Source organism: Ursus arctos, unplaced genomic scaffold, assembly GCF_023065955.2.
Source record: "Ursus arctos isolate Adak ecotype North America unplaced genomic scaffold, UrsArc2.0 scaffold_21, whole genome shotgun sequence".
Taxonomy (NCBI): domain Eukaryota; kingdom Metazoa; phylum Chordata; class Mammalia; order Carnivora; family Ursidae; genus Ursus; species Ursus arctos.
In genome coordinates, this window is record NW_026622886.1 from 3,589,481 (window position 1) to 3,610,960 (window position 21,480).

The window sequence follows — 21,480 nt, forward strand, 5'->3', positions numbered from 1 at the left end:
GCCTCTCTCCATTTCGGAACAACCCCCACCATAAGGCCTTCTCTCTCACAGCGGCCTGTCTTGACCTCAGCGCCCCCCTCGGGGGCCCCCTAATTTCCACGCCTCTCCTCCGTGCCCCCACCACCTTGGAGGCTTCTCCCCGACTTCAGCATCTTCCTCAGCTCAAGGGAGACCCCCAGCCTCCCCTCCTATCAGAGCCCCTCTCTCAGGACATTTCCTCCGCCTCAGAGTCCCTCCCTCACCCCAGCGAGCCATTCCTCGAGGCTCGTGTAGACACTGCTCCTAGCTCCTCCTCCCCCATTCCTATCCCCCCTGGGGCCCCGCCCACCGGGGCCCAGCCCCGCCTCAGTCCCGGCCCCACTCCAGGCTCCGTCCAATGTGGGCCCGCCCCCTTGTTCTCCGCTCGGTCTTAGTCTCAGCCCCACCCAGTCCTGCCCCCCACCGTGGACACGCCCCCTCGCTCTCCGCCCCGCCCCGCCCCCTTTGAACACGCCCCCTCTGTCATCGCCCGGCCCCCGGCCACGCCGGACACGCTGCCAAACTCTCGTCGGTTGGCGCCAAACCTCCTGGTCAGTGACGCGAGGGCTGCCAGTCTCAGCGTTGTGGTTCGGAGTCAGAATCCCTGAGGACGGGAAGGCCCGGGCTGGGGGCGGCAGGGAGTCACCTTGAAAACCTCGGGGAGACTGTGGGTACGAGCGGGGTTTGGGGCAAAAAGGGCAAGCGTGTGAAGAATGTGAGAGGAAGTCCAGGGGTTCCTCTCACGGTGGTGCTTGGTGGTCGTCGCTGGGCCCTGGGCTCTGACTCGTTGCGTCCCGCCACACCCCGAGGAGGAAATCTCGGTGATCTCGAGGGATTTCCAGCAGCGTTATTTTAAAGCAAGTCGGACCTAAGTTTTACGCGGCCTCCTCCGCCTCGGGTCTCGTGAGGAGGGAACCGGGTGTCCGCAAAACGCCGATGGCGGCGCGGGGACGTGCACCACGCTCCCGAGCGACGACGCCTGAAGCCGAGGTGTCGGGGAGCCCACTTGTAGGATGCATGTCTTCCATCCATCCATGGCTACTTGAGAAAGAACTATCTTTCATTTTATCAAGTCGAGAAGAAATGAACGATTTTTTTCTTCCATGAGGACAGTCCGTGTGGAGTTTGGGGTGGTCTTATATATGATTACCTGTCTGGGGGACAGTATTCCCGAAGACCCCATTCACACTGTCTCCTCTTTGCCTCAGATATTTTGCGGTTTAGCGGTATTAGGTGATAGCAATCATGCCTCTACCTTAATAGTTTTGTTTCCCTTCTGCCAGGCCCCAACCATGCGTGACTTTGGTAGGAAGCGAGAAAATGCAATAAGCCAAGAAAACTGATTGCTTGGACCACATTTTATTCCACGGTCATGCCTTGTAGATTCCTGAGATCTTAAAACAACCACTACAGTGTTAAAGACTTCCATTTATCTGCTTATTGGCCCTCGTGTTATCATAATATTGGGTATCTACCATAATTAAATCTTAAAATTTTTTGAGTCCAGTAAATACCATAAAACAAAATAGATCTAATGTTTTATGAAACAGAGCTATGTTGCAAGACAGCCCATTCATAATTAGGAAGCAGGAAGGCATTCATCATGTATGAGAAAAATAAAATCTATTGATTGCGGATAGACTAAGTTCTAGGAGCCAGGGAAGATACAGGAAGAATGACTGACATGAGGTCAAAATTCGTGGGGTATTGTTAACATAAACACGGAAGTTTAAACAGCAACATGCAATACTAAATAGCATTCCAAGACAGCAAAAAAGATATTAGCAGACAGTCATGATATCTGTGCTAGAGGAAATCAAATGATGAGAAAAGTTAACCAATTTTCAGGAAAGGAAGTAGAAATGGAGTCCCCCGCCCTTACATACGTACACGCACAAAAGAAACTATGTCATGTGCCCAGCAAAAAGAAGACAGGTCAGCCCAGTCATTCTAAACTAAATGTTTCTGTGATTGCTCTTCTGGCCCTTGGTGACTTTGAAATGAAATCAAGGAGGTCTCTGGGCAAAGGATTTTGTACTATATGATCTATGACTACTTCTTAAGTAATATTTCTTATTTTCCCAGAACTGATCATTTTTCTGCTGCTCACCTTTCAAGATGAAGGAGGATCAAGTTGTGCTGGAAGACCCAGGATTCCAAGATGAAGAGGTATGGCTAGAATGTTGAAATATGGGTAGACGTTCAGTCATTCCACAAAAATGAAGTTCCTTCTCTGTTGGCTATTATTTTTAGAAACTGAGAGTGGAAAGAAAACATAATTTTAGAGAGAGGCAATATTACAAATATGTAACAACTTGTTTGGCAAGAGGTGCTAAGATTAGCTACTTAGCAACTAGCAAGAAAAGTATTTTAATAACCTAACAACTGGTACTGCCATAATGGTATCAATGCATGCTGGTACAGAGTAGCAGAGGAAGAAGTTCAAGGTCTGGTGGAGCAGAAAGTTGAGAAAATATATTTTTTTAAAGATTTTATTTATTTATTTGACAGAGAGAGAGAGACAGCCAGTGAGAGAGGGAACACAAGCAGGGGGAGTGGGAGAGGAAGAAGCAGGCTCCTAGCGGAGGAGCCTGATGTGGGGCTCCATCCCATAATGCCGGGATCACGCCCTGAGCCGAAGGCAGACGCTTAATGACTGTGCCACCCAGGCGCCCTGAGAAAATATATTTTTAAAAAGGTTAAATGTTGTTCCACTCCTTTGGGCTAAGGTCTTAAAAGTCTGGACAGGACATGGCAAAAATGTTGGGCTTCCCAGCCCTTTCAGTGTTGGTTCATCTTCTAAGTATATAACAATGTGTTTGAAAAAACACTCTTGATCCTAACTCGATCTGCCTAGAGAAGTGGAATTTGAGGCATCTTGGAGTGACTCATAATATTGAATTAACTCTTTAAAAGATATGATACAATTGGATATGAAGAATCAAAGCTCCATTTTTTTTTCTGTTCCATCTTCTTCAGGAATCTTTGTTTCAAGACATTGACCTATTACAAAAACATGGAATTGTAAGTATTTTTTCAATTTTCAATGTAAATAATTTTTCAGTGTGAAATTGTTCAACTCAGGGTTTCTCAGCCTTGACCCTATTAATATTTGGGACTAGACAGTTCTTAGTTGCGGGGCGCTGTCCTGTGCATTTGTAGGCTGTTTAGCAGCACCCCTGGCTTCTGACCACTCATTATATGCCAGTAACACCAGTAACACCCCTCTTAGTTATGACAACCAAAAATTTCTCCAGACATTGTCAAGTGTCCTAAGGGGGCAAAACTGCCCCCAGTTGAGAACCACTGGTCCAACTAGAGGTATTCAGAGCTACCTACCCCTGTCTTCATCAACAGAAAATTCAGTTCTGTGGCAGGTGATTAGAGTAAATGATGTTGACCGAAATCAGACTTTGAGTAAGTAGATGAATTTCAACAGCAGTTCACTGATAGTAAAACTTCCCTGACATTATCTTCTGAAGCCCTCACATTTAATCTCTTTCAGTCGGATTTAGAAAATAGGAGCAAGAGAAAATCCTGGTCCTTTGGTGATGTAGTTATTTGCACTCCCCAAGGGTAGAGGGAAAAAAATTTAATTTTAAGAGAACATATTCATAATGAAGTTCTCTAGAAGGAAAGAGATGAACTGAGGGGGCGAACGTGTGATGAATTTGCTAGCTTTTCCACCAACAGACTTTTCTTTTGAATTCCTTGTTACATTGCCATGGTCTCACTAACATTCTTGGGAAATCAGGGCACAGCCAGAACATTTGGCAGCATGCTGGGTATGTTCTACTCAGATATTTCCAGAACATTTGGCTACATGGTGGGTGGGTTCCACCTGGCTGCTTGTATAAAATTGGCATCGTGGTGGAAGGAGATGGACACAAAAGCACATGACATAGTATGGGAGCTTTGCAGGCTGGCATTTTATCAATCTGCTGCACCCATTCTTTTATTTACAGAATGTGGCTGACATTAAGAAACTGAAGTCGGTAGGAATCTGCACCATTAAAGGGATACAAATGACAACAAGAAGGGCCCTATGCAATGTCAAAGGGCTCTCAGAAGCAAAAGTGGATAAGATTAAAGAGGCAGCCAACAAACTTATTGTAAGCAAAATCAGTTCTTTGTTGTTTTAGCTTAAAAGGCCCCGTGAGTCTCTATAGCCTTTGTCATTGAACCTAGAAACTTCTCATGAACACCAGAAACTACCGTGGGAACTCTGAATTTCTATAAATCACAATCTGTTATACTCCTCACGTTAACTTTTTATCACTTCAGTTTCAAAGCAACAACAATTAATTTCTGACAGATTGAGACAGGTGTTAAGAGACTTGAATACTATCAAGGTAATTATTTTTACCAAAACTTTTTTCTGGTCTCCTTTTGTATTAATTTTTCTCCCTTTCTGTTTCTCTGCCTTAACTCCTCCATATTTTTGCTTTGTGTCCTCAAATATTGTATCTTTGGTTGTTGCAAAGCACTCAGCACCATAGAAGTTGCTCTCTCCTTGTATAGGCCAATTGGTAAGAGAGCACTGGGTTAGGAAAAAACCAACAGTGTGGGTCTACGTGTGTACAGTCAAGATAAATACGACCAAGAATATATGCTCACTGAGGCAGATAAGCTAAAGCTGAGCTGAACCCGCACTTTGTAGCTGGCCCACAGACTATGAGTGGCCCATGCAGTTGAGAGGCTCTAAGCAAAAACATATGCCTTTGACCCAAGCTTTTGTGTTGAACTTTTGGGGGCCAGTGGAAGCACTAGCTCTGGAAACAGGAATGGGCAGAAAGATAGTCACCAAGTCTCTCTCTTTGCCGAAGAACGAGGCTCTCCATGTCTCCGTATGTATGTGAGGGTCTCATTCCAGCAAGTCCTAGAAGCTCCCTTCACTACAGCCATTTGGTTTCCTTCCCCAGAGGCAGTTGAGGTGTGACAGTGATGACAGTGGCGGTATGGTCCTGAACTTGGAGAGGACCTAACTACACTGCTCTGAACCCAGCTCAGTTGCTCTAACTTCTGAATAAACTCAGACAGTACACTCACAGGCCAGTTCCACAACTGTCCCAGAGCAGTACCCAGAGTTTGCAAAACTGCCGCTTTATAGCTCCTAGGCGTTAGTCTTATTTTCTTTGCAAATTAAATCCCGTTATCAAAGAAAAGAATCCCTCTCCTCCACTACTATACCCAGAGTCTGCATCCTTTCTCAACTAAAGCTATTTATTCTTGGAGAGAAAGAGATTGGGAGAAAGAGAGAGAGGGAGGGAGGGAGAGAGAGAAAGAGAAAAAGAGAGAGAGAGAAGAAGAAGGAGAAGGAGAAGAAGAAGAAGAAGAAGAAGAAGAAGAAGAAGAAGAAGTTAATTTCATGGTATAGTGGTTCCAGACATTGGTGTCTATCAGAATGACCTGGAGTGGCTAAAAAGAACACATAGGCCCAGATTCACTGAAATGGGATAGGGCCTGTTTTGTTTTGTTTTGTTTTGTTTAAATAAGAGTTGTGAGTTCAAACATTTTATTCATTTATTTATTTATTTATTTTAGAGGAGAGGGGAGAGGGAGAGAGAGAATCCCAAGTAGGCTCTATGCCCAGCCCGGAGCCCGATGTGGGGCTTGGTCCCACAACCCTGAGACCATGACGTGAGCCAAAATCAAGAGTAAAACACTCAACCAACTGAGCCACCCAGGTGCCCTGGCCTGGGCTTTTTTAACCCCCCGTCAAGTTCTCCAAAGTTTGAGAACCACTGTCATGGTATAAAACAAAAAGGGAGGGGCACCTGGGTGGCACAGTGGTTAAGCGTCTGCCTTTGGCTCAGGGCGTGATCCCGGAATTATGGGATCGGGCCCCACATCAGGCTCCTCCGCTATGAGCCTGCTTCTTCCTCTCCCACTCCCCCTGCTTGTGTTCCCTCTCTCGCTGGCTGTCTCTATCTCTGTCAAATAAATAAATAAATAATCTTAAGAAAAAAACAAAAACAAAAAGGGAAATACTTAAGGGGTGTCTGGGTGGCTCAGTCAGTTAAGCATCTGCCTTTGGCTCAGGTCATGATCCCAGGATCCTGGGGTTGAGTCCCACATCAGGCTCCCTGCTCAGTGGAGAGCCTGCTTCTCCCTCTTCCTCTGTGCGCTGCACCCCCCCCACCCCCGCTCACACTCATGCTCTCTCTCTCTATCTCAAATAAATAAAATCTTTAAAAGAAAAAAAAAGGGAAATACGTTAGACCATGTCATTAGGGCACATCAGGGCCTGTTCTCACTGGTTATACTCCTGCATCAGCTATAGCTCTTTGATTTGTCAAATAAGTAGTACTTCTACCGTTGAAAGATATGGTCTTATGAATAGTGAACACTGGAATTTCTGTGCTCCTTGAAACTTCCAGAGCTAGGGGAAAATGATGCTGTTCAATGAAATCAATGGAATCATTTGGTAAAATACCATTCTGCTTTATGCCGTAAATATACCTCATTTAAACTTTACAGCTATGAGAGAGACACTGTTCTTATCCTGATTTGACCCAAAAGAGGAAATTGAAGTACAGCAAGGTTAAGTAGTTTACCCCAAATCATACGACTAATAAGTATTGGAGACTTATTTTGAACCTAGATAGGGTAGCTCCAGACCCTGTTTTCTTAACCACGATCTTGTGCTGCCCTCAAAAACAAGTGAACTGTAGCTCATATCAAATGATGACCCCGATAATCAAGTAGAGAGTTTTGGGTAGCATTTGAAATAAAACCACCATCTTATACCCCTTTGAACCTTTCCTTTTGTCTTTCTGTAGGAACCAGGATTCTTGACTGCCTTTGAGTATAGTGAGAAGAGAAAGATGGTTTTCCATATCACCACTGGGAGCCAGGAATTTGAGTGTGTATCTCATATTTTTTTTACAACCACTAGACACCATCTTTGGAATATTGTATCTCTTTTCTTGAATTTGTCAGAAATAGCTTCTTTTTCTGAAGTAGTAGTTTTTTTTCTTTCTGAAAGTCTACTGAAGCAAACAAATTCCAGACGATTTGTAGAAGCAGGATTAAATTTGTTACAAGAAATTCAGACCCAAAATATAAGTAGTTTCTGAATCAGCCTGTATTTTAAAAACCATCATGAAAAGTTAAACTGATTTTCCTTTTCTTCTTGGAATTTCCTTTTCTTCTTGTTGATAAAGGAAATTCCATTTCACTTTTGGTTTTACTTAAAAATTTAGATAGAATATTTTAGAGGAAATAATCCAGTGGGTTTTTTTGTTTGTTTGTTTCCTCTTTAGCATTAACAGCTTTAACCTCCCTTTTTATTTATTATCTCATGATTCCTGAGACGTAGTTATCATCTTCCTAATGCAAGTTTACTAATTTGTGGGTTTTTTTCCCTACCTTACTAGGCAGAATTACTAGTTCATAGGTTAGATGAGTGGCCAAGAACAATTTGAACAAAAGCAGTATTTCCACAAAGTATTCCTCAAAACCCTGGCCTCACAAGAGATTCCAAGAAAAAAGGATTTCATAGTCAAATATTGCATTCAATTGGGTGTCTACTAGGCAGTTCAGACTTCACAGATCCAAATCCAGATAACTTCTGTTATCTGTCCCAGATCTGCACCTCCCAATGCCTCCCTCATCTCAGATCTGCCTCTTTTCTGATCCTCAGAACTAAAACCTTGGTGTCATTCTTGGCACCTTGCTTTTTTCCTCTCACGCCCTAACTCGTACTCATTAACAAATCCTGTCTGCTGTGCCTTCAACAACAAACCTCCCAGTTTGTTCAAAAAATAAATTACAAGGAATCAAAAAAGAAATGAAGTCAGGGAGAAGACCTAGAGATTAAAAGAGATTTAAAAGACATATCACCTAATCCCCAGTATGTGGCTTTTATTTGGATCCTGATTTAAGCCCAGTATAAAAAAATAAGATATATATGAGACAATTGGAAAATTGAACACTTACTATATATAGTTGATATTAAGGAACTAGTTTTTTAGGTAATAATGATAATATGATTATGTTTAAAATAAGAGTATTCATTTTTAGAGATACCTACTGAAATATTTAGGATGAAATGATTTGTTGTCCAGTATCTGCTTAAAATAATATGAAAAGGGGGGGAAGTAGTTGGAGGTTTATATGAAAAAAGATTGACCATGAGTTCATAGTTGATAATTGTTGAAGCTAAGTGAAAGGTACATGATGGCTCATTATTATACTGTCTTTGTCCACTTTAGTTTATGTTTGAAACTTTCCATTATAATGTTTATATATTTTTCGTATGTGTCTGTGTATGTGTGTATATAGAAAATAAGAGGAAATATGAATTCAGTTAATCCTCCACCACCTCCTCCACTGTTACCTTACTCATTTAAAGTACCTATTAATATCTCCTCTGGAGTACTGTAATAACTTCTAACCTCTCTTTTTTTCAGCCCTTGCCCCTACGGTTTATTCTTCACACAGGAGCCAGAACGATCCCTTTAAAACTTAGGTCAGGGGCCCCTGGGTGGCTCAGTTCATTGAGCATCCGACTCTTGTTTTTGGCCCAGGTCAAGATCTCAAGGTCATGGGACTGAGCCCTGTGTTGTCAGGCTCCATGCTCAGCGGGGAGTCTGCTTGGGATTCTCTTCCTCTGCCCCTCCCCCTACTCTCTTTGAAAAAATGGGAAAAAAGCAACAACAAACTTAGGTCAGATCATGACATTTTTCTACCCAAAACTACTCTAATGACTCCTCGTCTGGGAGCAAAAGCCAAAATCCTCTCTAATCTAACCTCATCCTTTAGTCTTTTTTCAGTTTGCTATACACGAACACTGACGTCTTTGCTATTCCCAGAACATGCCAGATACACTCCTGCCTCAGGGCCTTTGCACTTACCATTTTCTCTGCTGGAACACTTTTTCCTCCTATATCTCCATGGCTTGCTGTCATCTCTTTCAGATCTTTGCTAGAACATCCACTTCCCAATGAGGTCTTCTCTAGTCACTTTATTTAGATATTTAAACTCCCTGCCTTCATCCGCTGCACTTCTTATCTCCTTTCTGGATCTAATTTTTATTCAGACCCTTTAATAACATCTGACATACCACATATTTTACTTATTTACTTACTTATTACTGTTTATTGTCTGTTCTCCCTCTGGAATGTAATCTCCATAAAATGAAAGACTTCTGTCTTTTGTTCACTGCTTTGCTCCAAGTGCATAGAACAATCTCTGGCATAAACCAGGTGTAGAAGCCACTTTTAGGCAAACAGGCTTGAGCTGTGGCTGAATCCAGACAGGCCCATCAGGTAACGCACCTCAAAATATCCATTGGCCCTAACTGAGCAATGGGCTACTTAAACCAGGCACAGTTGCCAAAAGGGGGAGAATTCCATACATTGTCATACCTCCTCATCTGCCCCTTTTAAAAACAGCCCCCTCCAAAAAATAAAAAATAAATAATAATAAAATAAAATAAAAACAGCCCTCATCCACTGCCTGCTGTCAGACAGCCTCTCCCTTGCTGTGGGCCCGCTGCTGCCTTGCGGTGTATTCAGTAAGCTTCTGTCCTCCGTTCTGCCTCAGGTGAATCGGATCAATCCTTTCACCTCCCACGCTGCTGACTTCCACCTGATCATCACCCCACATTTGGGGGCCCCCATCTGATTGGGACAGACACCCCATTTAAACACCACACTAGGTTCTCAGTAAATATTAAGTGACTGAATGAATAAACAAATAGTGAATGAAGGAAGTTGGTGAAATGTAGTGTCCGATACGTTCCTCTCTTGGAGGTTCACAGTGTATACCAGCCTATGGAAGGGTCTGGAATCCTGTTGTGAAATAAAACATCTCTTTAACCTAGCATTGTCCCAAATTTTAAAAATCACAGAACTTTTTTTCAAGTTAACAGCTAAGGAAGAGTCTTTGGGAAATCCTGCCCCGAGGCAAATTGGTCAAAATCAGGTTGATCAACAAAACAATTTGATTCCAGTGACGACTTGGTCTTGTCCAGCTGCTCTACCGCATCCTGGTTTAGGCAACATTGGGCTAAAGGAATTCTTACTGTTATCGTGAGTTTTCTGGTGTCCTCAGTGTTAAGTTTTGGGCACAGAAAAGATTACTCAGGAACTAGGCCTTAAAAAATTAACATTTGATTATTTAAAATGTACATTTTTCCTTAAGCTGCAAGTCCACTTATAGCAAACTTTAGGGGGCTTTTATAACATGGTTAACTAAATTTCCTAAAACATCTTAAATTATATTTGTAGATTTAATATATTTCTGTAAGAACTTCAATAATCCGGAATTATTAAAATCTTCCAATTATCGACATGTCTTTGTAAATCTAATAAATTAAACTTAAAAGTATAATGAGTCTTTGGCGCTCTGAAGTGTTCAAATACTGAGTATAAACGTAGTTATCAACTTAGAAACTACTAGTTTATATCATTTAATCAATTAGAGGCTAGTCTGTTCTAATAAAAGGTCAAATTCTCTTAAACTTTAAAAGTTCTCAAATACTAAATATGCAGAGATTAATCCGAAATTTAATATGAAAATAGTAATCTGTGGTTGTGAGTTGTGTCTCCATTTTTAAATCTCTAGACTTAAAAACACTATATCTATACTTAATTCTAAATTATCCCGAGTTTCACGAAGGGAACAATAATGCTCTCCCAAGTAATTTGGGGTACCCTGTCAGGTAGATTTGGGGGTTACTTTTTCAGCTGATTAAGGTTGCATATCAACCAGAAATTTTGTCTGAGACTTTCCAGAGCTACAGCCTTTTAGAGTGACTTTTTTTTTTTAAGATTTTATTTATTTATTTGACAGAGATAGAGACAGCCAGCGAGAGAGGGAACACAGGCAGGGGGAGTGGGAGAGGAAGAAGCAGGCTCATAGCGGAGGAGCCTGATGTGGGGCTCGATCCCGGAACACCGGGATCACGCCCTGAGCCGAAGGCAGGCGCTTAACCACTGTGCCACCCAGGCGCCCCTAGAGTGATTTTTCTTAAGATGAGGAGGGACAAGTAAAGCTCTCTCTAGTAGTTGATAGATTCATAGACCTTCAAGTGTGTGCCCTCCAAATGGGGTGGTCTCTCAACCCACATCCTTTAGATTCAAGTTATACAGCTAGTACCTAGATTTTTCTTTTTCTTATTAAAGTCTGTAGTCCTAAATTTGTGGATAACTTCTGACATTGCCTCAATTTACACTTATATTACTCTCTTAAACTGTGTAAATGTAGAATGTATTGGATTATCCACATCTATTAAAGCTTTGTCTAATGTGATCACGTCCCAAAAGTCATGCTACTAGAAATAAAGAAGGTTTTTAAAGTGCTCCTTCCAGGGGTGCCTGGGTGGCTCAGTTGGTTAGACGTCTGCCTTCGGCTTAGGTCATGATCCCAGCCTCCTGGAATCGAGCCCTGCGTCAGGCTCTCTGCTTAGTGGGAAGCCTGCTTCTCCTTCTCCCTCTGCTGCTCCCCCTGCTTGTGCTCTCTTTCTCTCTCAAAGAAATACATAAATAAAATCTTAAAAGAAAAAATAAAGTGCTCCTTCCAGGTCTTAATACAGTTAACACAAGTAATATTTGTTGCATTTAATGAATTAATGACCTAACCTTAGGTCTTTTTTTTTTTTTTAAGATTTTATTTATTTATCTGAGAGACAGAGAGAACAAGCAGTGGGGAGGCACAGAGGGAGAGAGAGAAAGAGAAGCAGACTCCCTGACAAGCAGGAAGCCTAAGCGGGGCTCAATATCAGGACCCAGAGATCATGACCCCAGTCGAAGGTAGCCGCTTAACCGACTGAGCCACCCGGGCCCCCCAACCTTAGGTCTTCTCACATCAAGAATATTAAATACACTGAAACACTGGGTTACCAATTAAATGTATGCTGTCAAAATCTGACAGTTATTCTTCTAACTGCTAGCATTACTTTAACACCTTTGAATATTTCCTATCCTGACATGCTCTTCCTAGAATTCGGTTTGTGTAAAATAATCTAATCTCAGCGGGTAGTCTGCTTCTCTCCTTCTCCTTCTGCCCCTCCCCCCGCCTCATGCACTTGCTCTCTCTAAAATAGATAAATATTTTCTAAAACTTAAAAAATAAACACTGAATAGTCAGTTGACTTTTAGAAACATAGTCCCAAGTATAAAATGAACAACCCAGTTAATAACTAAAACCATTTATTTAAGCTTCAATTCAGTTCCAAAAAATAGTGAGACTTAAGTCTATATAGCCCATTTCCTACTGGCACCCAAAAGTAAGAGCAGGAACATCAGGGCTTACATGTTTTGTTGTTCCACCCTGCCCATAGCCAGCAGAATCTGTGGTCTAAAGAGGTAAAGTGCCATTTGTTCTGCCAAGAATTCTTGTTCGTGGTGGATAGATGATAGATAGATAGATAGATAGATAGATAGATAGATAGATAGATAGATAGATGATAGATAGATAGATAGATAGATAGATAGATAGATAGATGATAGATAGATAGATGATAGAGATGACAAAAATGGTGCACTTTCTCCTTTCTTAATCTCTCTAGTTCTGTTCCTTTTACTAATGCTTACTTTCTATTTCCAGTAAGCTGCTAGGAGGTGGAATTGAAAGCATGGCAATCACAGAAGCTTTTGGAGGTAGGTAGAACCTTACTATTTTGTTATATGAAAAAAATTATATACACACATGCATACATAATTTAACAAACAACCAATAGTACATTGTGTCTACTTTGAAACGTATGTTGAAATCTCAACTATAATACAGGATCATTCTGTGCTGGAATTAAAATACACTCCAACATTAACAAGAGAGGTCTTGTTGCCATTTGTCATCTTTTTCTCTCTGACTTCCGTAGAAGAGAAGAGAATTTTTTTCTCTCATTCCTTCAAAAGGTAGTTGGGTAATGAGACTAATCTTATTTCTGGGATATGCATGTTCCATGAACATAGAGGGTAGATTTTTTCTTCCCTGATTATATCTTCTATTTTTCTTCAAAACAGCTATTTTATATGCTGTGCCTTGCAATTCCAGTATCTCCAATCCTTGGGGAAATAGTCTTTTTTGTTGTTGTTGATGTTTCTGTTGACATAGAAAAATAAATCTAGTTTTTATTATTCCCGTTGAGTGTCCGGCTTAGTGGCTTACTCTCCTGTGTATTTATGGATATTTGTGAGCTTATTGCCTAATTTTGATCTATGGGGGCTCACTGGACCTAAACTGGGGAGTGGGGAAGTTTTTCTCCAGAGAGAATTTGCTTTTGTTGGGAGGTAGGGCATGCCACCACTTCTTCAACTTTCCCTTGAGGATCTTAGTGTAATGGGACAACCCTAGGCTCTCCTTCCTTGTAGTAGGGCCTTAAACTTTCGTTTATATGACTAAAATTAAAAAACTCAGTGTTTTTTTTTCCCTATGTAGGGAAAACCCTGTTCTTTCTACTGTGTATTTTTTCCTGTGAGTCTCTTTTACTACTCACACAAACACTTCACTTCCGACACTTCTGGTCACCAGATATATGGACGTGTCCCCCCAGAACAACAAGCAATTCTTGGATATACCTGTAGGTATCCAAGAATTCAAGTCAGTCCTGACACTATCTACCCAGAGACGGCATCAGCTTCCACAGGTTAAATAAGGCATCAGTCCCATAAGAATCCCTCCACCTGTCCCCTGCCTTCAGGTGCCAGTCACAACCCCAGGTTATTACCTGAGCTTCTGACCAACCAGCTATAGGTCCAAAGTTCCAATGTCCCCTTCCTTGACTTTGATTAGTTTGTTAAAGCAGCTCACAGCACTCAGGGTAACACTTACTCGTGTTTACCAGTTTAGTAAAGGATGTGACAAAGGCTACGGATGAACATTTAGAGGGACAAGATGAGTAGGAAAAGGTATGAGGGAAGAGGTGTGGAGCTTCCATGTCCTCTTTTCTATTATCTCACAATGACTAATCCTAAGGAAAACTTGGTTTACCTTTAAAAATTTATTTTTACCACCGGTATTTGTATTTCAGGATCCATCCATGACACAGTGGTACTTTATGTCTAAGATTTGACAGTTGGAAAGAAAATCATACTCTGAGACTGTATTTCACTCTTTATGAAAATATCTAAAAATTAACTTGCGGTTTTTGTTTTTTTTCTGTATTTTACAGAATTTCGTACTGGAAAAACCCAGCTCTCTCATACCCTCTGTGGTAAGGATACATAACAACCACAGTAACGATAATAATGATAGCTATCACTTACTAATTTATTTTGTGCATGGTACTTTATATAATCTCTTGTAATCTGAAATTTGCAAGGAAACTAAAGCTCAGAGAGGTTAAGTAAACTTAATCCATGGTTACACAAACACCAGAGCCAATCTTTGAACGTGTGATGCTTGAGGTAATGTTACATGTGCTAAACTCTGAACACCTTTCAAGGTGGAAGTGAATGGGCATATGAGTATAGTGTTGCTGGTGGGGAGAGGCCCTCACTGTCTCCTTTTTACCCATTCCATCTTTTTTATATCATGTCGACAAGAATATCATAAAATCAGTTGATACCTAGAATCCCTTTCAGTGGAGTGAAGTTGTCCTTAAGAAAGACTTAAAAATAAATTTTTCTAAAACAAAAGAAACAAAAATATATCCTTTTGTACCAAGACGTTACTCTGCATTTCTTTGACCTAAGCAGAAGGAGCATGGCCAAGCAGTTAAGAAGTAGATTCTGGAATCCAAAGACCTGGCTCCAGTCTTGGCTCTACTGTTAATAACTGTGTGACGCTGGGCAAGTTCCTTCACCTTTCTAATTTTCCCCATCAGTAAAATAGGAATAATGATAATGCCAAATTTAGGGTTGTTTTGAAAAATAAATGAAATAATACATGAACCTGATATAAAGAAATTCCTTAGTGTCAATTACTAATACCTATAAAGAAAATGCATTTTAAAATTTGACATGCATTAATCGAAAGGTTACTTGAATGAGTTATGTAGCATAAATTATATTTGTGATTGTTTCTTACAGGAAGAAAGTAATATTTAAATTCTGTTTGTTAGGAGAACTAACTTTGGCCTATATCTCCCATTGGGAGAGATATTGACATTCTTTGTTGAATTACCATGCTGATGGAATACTTACAGTTGTACCACTGGTTAGTAATATAAAAATATAACACGCTATTTATAAACTAAAGGATCATGATTTTTTTGCCAGATTGATGAAAGAGTTGCAACCAACATAAATCCTATGTTAATTTATATATTTACTTGTGCAAAGTTTATTCAATTCTATTAATATTATTTCATTTTTTTAATTGCTTCCTAGTGACAGCTCAACTTCCAGGAGCAGGTGGCTATTCAGGAGGAAAGATTATCTTCATTGATACAGAAAATACTTTGTAACCTTTTTATTTAAATAAGTTGCTAGCATAATAGTGTGATGTAGGAATGTTACTGTAAAAGAAAGTTTGAAATATATCATTTGTATAATCATCCCCTAATAATGAGAAAAGCCACAAGGCAAACAGTTGTTGGTAGAGTTTTCAAATCACTTTTTATTTAAAACGTTTCACTTCTCTGGATGTGTTTGGTGTAAGATTCACAAGATGAATACATGAGAGGAACTTATATTTTATTTGTTTTTAATCCTCTTACTTCTCCAAAGATGGTACTTAATAGTTAGGAAGAAGATTGTTGACTCACTCAAACGCATGGTTCAAAATAAAAGGAAAAGAAAAAAGAGAACAAAAGCACAGGTGGGAAAAAGGCAGAACCTGGCTGGTTCACAGAAAGAATTGTAGTTTAACTGAAATGTAAGATGTTTCAGAATTAAGGCTGGAAAGGTGATTTATTTGGGTCTTAGATATGAAGAGCTTTAAAACCAGATGATGGGTGTAAATGGATACTTTTGCAATATTCTAGGCAAGTAATGAGAGCTTGATCTAGGCTGGAAGCAGGAGGAATAAAAAGAAAAGGATAAGGGACGCCTGGCTGGCTCAGTCAGTGGAGCATGTGATTCTTGACCTCAAGATTGTAGGTTCAAGCCCCATGTTGGGTATAGAATTTACTTAAAAATAAGAATCTTAAAAAGAAAAAAAGGGACAAGAAATATTAGGGTGGAAAATTGATAGGACTTGATGACTATATTTGGTAGACAAAGGAAAGAGAGATTTGAGAAACGACTGTCAGGTTTTTTGTCTAGATGCTGGGAGAATATGACATTAAAGACAGAATTGGGAGGATCATGTTTCCGATTTCAGATTTTCAGATCATGTATCAGATCTGAAGATACCTTCAGAAAGGTATGTTTCATTTCAGCATGTAAATATGAGGAACAAGAGGACATCCACATGGCAGTTGGAAATGTTGGACTCTGTCTGAGAAGGGGTAGGGCCAGAGATATAGATGGAATGAACAAAGGGCAAGAGAACTTAGAAGAGAGAAGAACTGAGAACACCACTTCCTGGTGTGCCTAAGTTTCGGAAGAGGGACTGAAAAAGCGGGTGCCATAGAGACAGAGGAAGTAGGAGGAAGTCTGGTTGTAGAAGCTAAGCAAAAGGAAAGTCTCAGGAAGATAAGGGTAGTCAGCACTGTTCCACGAACAGTGAGAGAGAAGGCGCAAACTGAGAAAGATCACTGAGGTTTGAAATTAGGAATCCAAGAGAGCATTTGCAGTAAAGGATGATGATGGAAGCTTGTTGCAAATAAACACTAAAGAACGGAGCCAGTGTGTTATTAACCAACAAATAGAAGAAGAAATACAGTAGTTTTTGGTATCAGGTTCAGAGGAAATTGTTTTTAACGATAGAAAAGACTTGTACAACTTTGTAAGGCCATTCACAACAAAGCCCCAACCTAGATCTCCAAGCTCATTACTCACTATTACCACTATTAGAGGGAAAGGGATCCAGTCTGTTCTAGTTCAATATTATTGTCTCTAAAACATGAAAACTTTGTATATCAGCAGTTAGTTAGATTTCACTATAAAGGTATTCATTATATTTGTTCATTATGGTTTCTTGCGTCCCTAATTTTCTTTCCTGTATCTTTGTTTTATCGGAATACCTACTCAAGTCATTCTTTCAGAAAAGTAATCTGGGTGGTAAGCTTTGAGCCCTAGCATGTCTGAAAATGCCTTTATTTTGCTCTCACTCTTAAATGTGAATCTGGCCAGTCATCGAGAAATTTGCATGGTATATTTCTATTCTCCTTGGATATTTGATCCATCTGTCCCTACCTCAGTCTTTCTGAATCATTCAAATCCTTTAAGGCTCTCCTTTAAAGGCCTGCCTTTTCTAATCTATAATTACTCAACGTAAAAAACCTTGTCCTTCTTAATCTGTTATAGAATTTACTATCTAAAATACGCTCTTAAAAAGAAAAGAAAAAACAAACCAGAGAACCATGTGCAGAAGTCTTTATTTGGAAATAGCAGGCACGAGAAGACTCTGAAGGAGACTCCAAACTTGGGGAGGGAGGGTGGAATGCCGTGTAGGGCTGTAGCAAGAGGAGTGCAGCTGGAGTTTAGCTCATTTCAGAAATAGTTGATTAAGAATGGTTCTTGAAGAGGGAGGAATGATTCTTGCAGATGAGCAGCCACTGTTTGGGCAATTTGGATTTTATCAAGAATGGTAGAGAGGAACAGTTAGGAGCCAAGTCTTATGCAAGGAGTAGGGAGAACAGCTGGGGGGAACGAGGACATTCAAGAGCCCCAGTGGAATGTTCTCATTCCTTTAGAGTCTCTCTCTTTTTTTTTTTTTTTTTTTTAAGATTTTATTTATTTATTTAGAAGGAGAGCAAGAGCATGAGCAGGAGATGGAGCAGAGGGAGAGGGAGAAAAAAAATCTCAAGCAGACTCAGAACTGAGTGCAGAGCCCGTCGCGGGGCTCGATCCCAGGACCCTGAGATCATGACCTGAGCCGAAACCAAAAGTTGTCTGCTTAACTGACTGAACCACCCAGGCACCCTCCTTTAGTTTCTCTTACATATACATGGCTTTCTCTTGATATTTTCCTTTTTATATGTTTATATTTTGCCTTCTTAATTATGTTTTACATTTACCTATAATATGGATTGTTTTATGACTCATGTCTTCCACAAAGCATTGGTAATTGGTTAAAATGATAATCAATTCCACATAGTAATCAGTTAACAAATATTTATAAATTGATTTGGACTTCCCTTCAGTATAAGCCCAACTTTTACACTTTCAGTCACATAGTAACCAAGTTCTGTAAAAAGTGATGTAGTGAAAAGCATTTTTACTGTGTCTTCCAATTCTTTGCCGTCTTTGACGTGTCCATCAGAAACATCTACTGGGTATACTCAGTAGCAATGGAAGATTTTAGTGGTTGTCAGTGGAGCTCTGAAGGAAAGAACAGACGTGGGGCAGTAGGATATAGACGGCTGGGGAATTGTAAAGACAAGCCAATTCTACTTATGCGGAGCTAGTTGTAAACATCACAAATAAAATTGTAATTTGTTTTACGGTTACAGTATGAGCAGTACTATACAAACACTGTAAACAAAGTGAAATGAGAACATAGACGTGGATTTTATTTTAGCTTACTTCACTTCAGAGAATACTGTAGGCATATTTGGGATCACCAAAGACCTAAAAAAATGTTGATTACTCCTTTATAGTTTAGATAGATGTAAGTGATGATTAGCATTTTCCAGAATACCTTTGCAGGTACACTGAATTGGCCTCCCTGTGAATTTACTAATTTCAGAAAGCTAACACAAGTCCTTTAGAAGAAGGGAGATTTTAAACCCTAAACAAACCAAAAACCATAGGATGATAATTTCCTTCTGATCCTTGAAATTCCTTTTTTTTTTTTAAGATTTGATTTTTAAGTGATCTCTATACCCAATGTAGGGGTCAAACTCACAACCTTCACACGCTCAAGTCACAGGCTTGAATGCCTTAGCCAGGCACCCCATGATCCTTGAAATTACTTATTGATCCTTTGGTTCATGTAGTCAGATTTAGAATTTGTTGGCAACTCGTGGTTAACAGTATATTAAATTACTTCATATTGAACAAACAAGGAGTTTAAAGAGAGTGAATTAATTCACTTTGAAGTGACTTGAATTATAATTCAGTGATATTATCTCCCTAGATTAGATCTATTTTTATAGAACTGAGATCAAAAGAGAGGCACAAATCTTAGTTTCTAGTTTTTCTCTTATAACTGATTTGCTGCATAATCCTGAGTCATTTGCCTAATCTCTGTTTGTCAGTGTCCTCATTTGTAAAATGTAACTAGCTTCCAAAATTATTGTAAGGATTAGAGTATTTAGTATTTAAATTCAACACTGCCTTATCATTTCTATCATGGTTATCACTAACTAAGTTATTTATTAATTTGGGCACTTATGAAAAAGAAAAATCTGATATAGATTTTAAGTGATTATTAGCATCCTCCAGAATACCTTTGCAGGTACGATGTTTGCCTCTCTGTTAGTTTACTTACTTAAGGTATTATTTTTTGTAGTTGTTCTAAATTTTTCTGGAATCCATGTATTGGATCCTTAACCTTGGCATACTCCAGCCGTCCAGATCGCCTTCGGGACATTGCTGACCGCTTCAATGTAGACCACGATGCAGTGCTGGACAATGTCCTTTATGCGCGTGCATATACTAGTAAGAGCCCCACGTGATGGGACGCTGGGGCTGTGTTAAGGTTGCCAGCAATGATTTGCTATTTGAGTGACACAACATTTTGATGCCATTCTGTTCTCTTCATTTTACTTTCCTCCAAATTTACTTAGTCCACAAATTTTATCATCTGGCAAGCCCTGAGATATTAAAATGCCTTCACATGATTTCTTGTTCTTGTCTTTGAAATGGAGAGTAGCATTCTTTTTGGATAATGTAGCATTTGGCATGCGTGCTACGGCAGAGTGTGAAATCATATTTAATAAAGCCATGAATAATTAAGAAAGTCCTTCCAGGACTCTCTTTCGCCGGATTACAAGAACATAAATGATCTTAGCCTCTGCTGCGTCTAGCTGTTGTAACATTTTCTCACTGCATTTCCTACCAGGTGAACATCAGATGGAGCTACTTGATTACGTAGCAGCAAAGTTCCACGAAGAAGCTGGCATCTTCAAGCTGTTGGTACAAGCTTTTAAATGCTGCTCCCTCGCAGAGCTAGTTAGCGTATTCTTTTTCTTCGATTGATTCCAATCCAAATTAACTTCTTTCCATTTCCAAATGCATATTTACTTTTACATTAATCCTGTGCAGATCATTGATTCAATAATGGCACTTTTTCGAGTGGATTTCAGCGGTCGCGGGGAGTTGGCTGAACGGCAGCAAAAATTGGCCCAGATGTTGTCACGACTCCAAAAAATCTCCGAAGGTAGATTTTTAAAATAAGCAATGCTATCGGAATAGCATCTGTGACTGTTGAGTAGGCTTTGCAGAGAAGCTCAGAATTATGTCAGGAGGCAATACATGTTTAAAAACTAAAATTACCTTCATGGGAATGCAACTCTGTTTTTTAAAAGCAAAATACTGATTCTAATACAATAAGTACCTAAACACGTATAGTAATAACAATAATAACTTTAAATAAATTGTTATCAATGAAAAAATAGGAACGTAATATTGTTTATAAAATCAGTTCACAGCACAATATTCCTAAACTCTGAAATCTAAGCAATGAACATTTTATATTGCCATTCTCTTAGTTTCTTAATTTTATTTCTTGATGCAGAATATAACGTGGCTGTGTTTGTGACCAATCAAATGACTGCTGATCCAGGAGCAACTATGACGTAAGCCCCAATATTCTGCTTTTGTATTTCACAGTGGGTAATATCGAAAGGATTAGAGTGAAAAATAGAAAATAGTTCCAAAATCGTCCCAATGCGGGCACAAATATATCCCAAATCACTCTATTGCACAGTGAATATTACTTCATAATTGCAAATATCACTTGTTATCCAGTCTATTGTTCCCTAGTTCTTTATAGAATAAAGCAATAGTTTAACCATTTTCAGAGATACTTTGGGTCCCTCTTTTGTCTAGGATTAAAAGGATATTGGAAGAAAATAAGAAAAAGATAAAAATGTATATTCCGTATACAGGCATGGCTTCTATTGTCCTGATAAGCTGTCCGCCTAAGCGCGAAAAACGGAGGCTCTCTGCGGGATATACAAGAGATACGTTTCTAAGAGGTCCTATGAGAGAAGTCTCCTGTTAGAAGAAACGGGGTTTCAGTTCACACTTAGGCGTGTTCAGAATCGGTTGAGATGTTTGTGCACGTCACATACTTATTGGTGGGTCTGCTTGACAGATGGCAGTGCACAGAGAGGCAAGAAGGGCTAAGTAAAGTAGGGTGATGAAAACAGGAGATTCAAAGAAAGATGAGTTGCCACGATCAAACATTTTGAGCACTACGTATCTGAACAAGCAATCAAAATAACCCTGAATTCGTGATGTCAATCTCTCCAACAAGTTTTTATTTAGAAAATTATTTAACCAGAGAAAAGCCGCA

General features: G+C 39.8%; 1 protein-coding gene across 1 annotated transcript in view; it reads left to right on the forward strand.

Annotated features, from left to right (window-relative positions):
• The first annotated feature begins 514 nt into the window (after window positions 1-514).
• The window catches only part of DMC1 (DNA meiotic recombinase 1), a 38,114-nt gene continuing 17,148 nt past the window's right edge, over window positions 515-21,480 (forward strand). Inside the window, exons 1-12 of the mRNA XM_026479629.4 lie at window positions 515-569; window positions 2,104-2,187; window positions 2,998-3,042; window positions 3,984-4,130; window positions 6,801-6,883; window positions 12,574-12,626; window positions 14,141-14,182; window positions 15,300-15,372; window positions 19,528-19,619; window positions 20,023-20,096; window positions 20,226-20,340; window positions 20,698-20,758. Of these exons, the coding sequence (XP_026335414.1) occupies window positions 2,137-2,187; window positions 2,998-3,042; window positions 3,984-4,130; window positions 6,801-6,883; window positions 12,574-12,626; window positions 14,141-14,182; window positions 15,300-15,372; window positions 19,528-19,619; window positions 20,023-20,096; window positions 20,226-20,340; window positions 20,698-20,758 (836 nt within the window). The 5' untranslated portion in view covers window positions 515-569; window positions 2,104-2,136. The remainder of the gene's footprint in view (window positions 570-2,103; window positions 2,188-2,997; window positions 3,043-3,983; window positions 4,131-6,800; window positions 6,884-12,573; window positions 12,627-14,140; window positions 14,183-15,299; window positions 15,373-19,527; window positions 19,620-20,022; window positions 20,097-20,225; window positions 20,341-20,697; window positions 20,759-21,480) is intronic.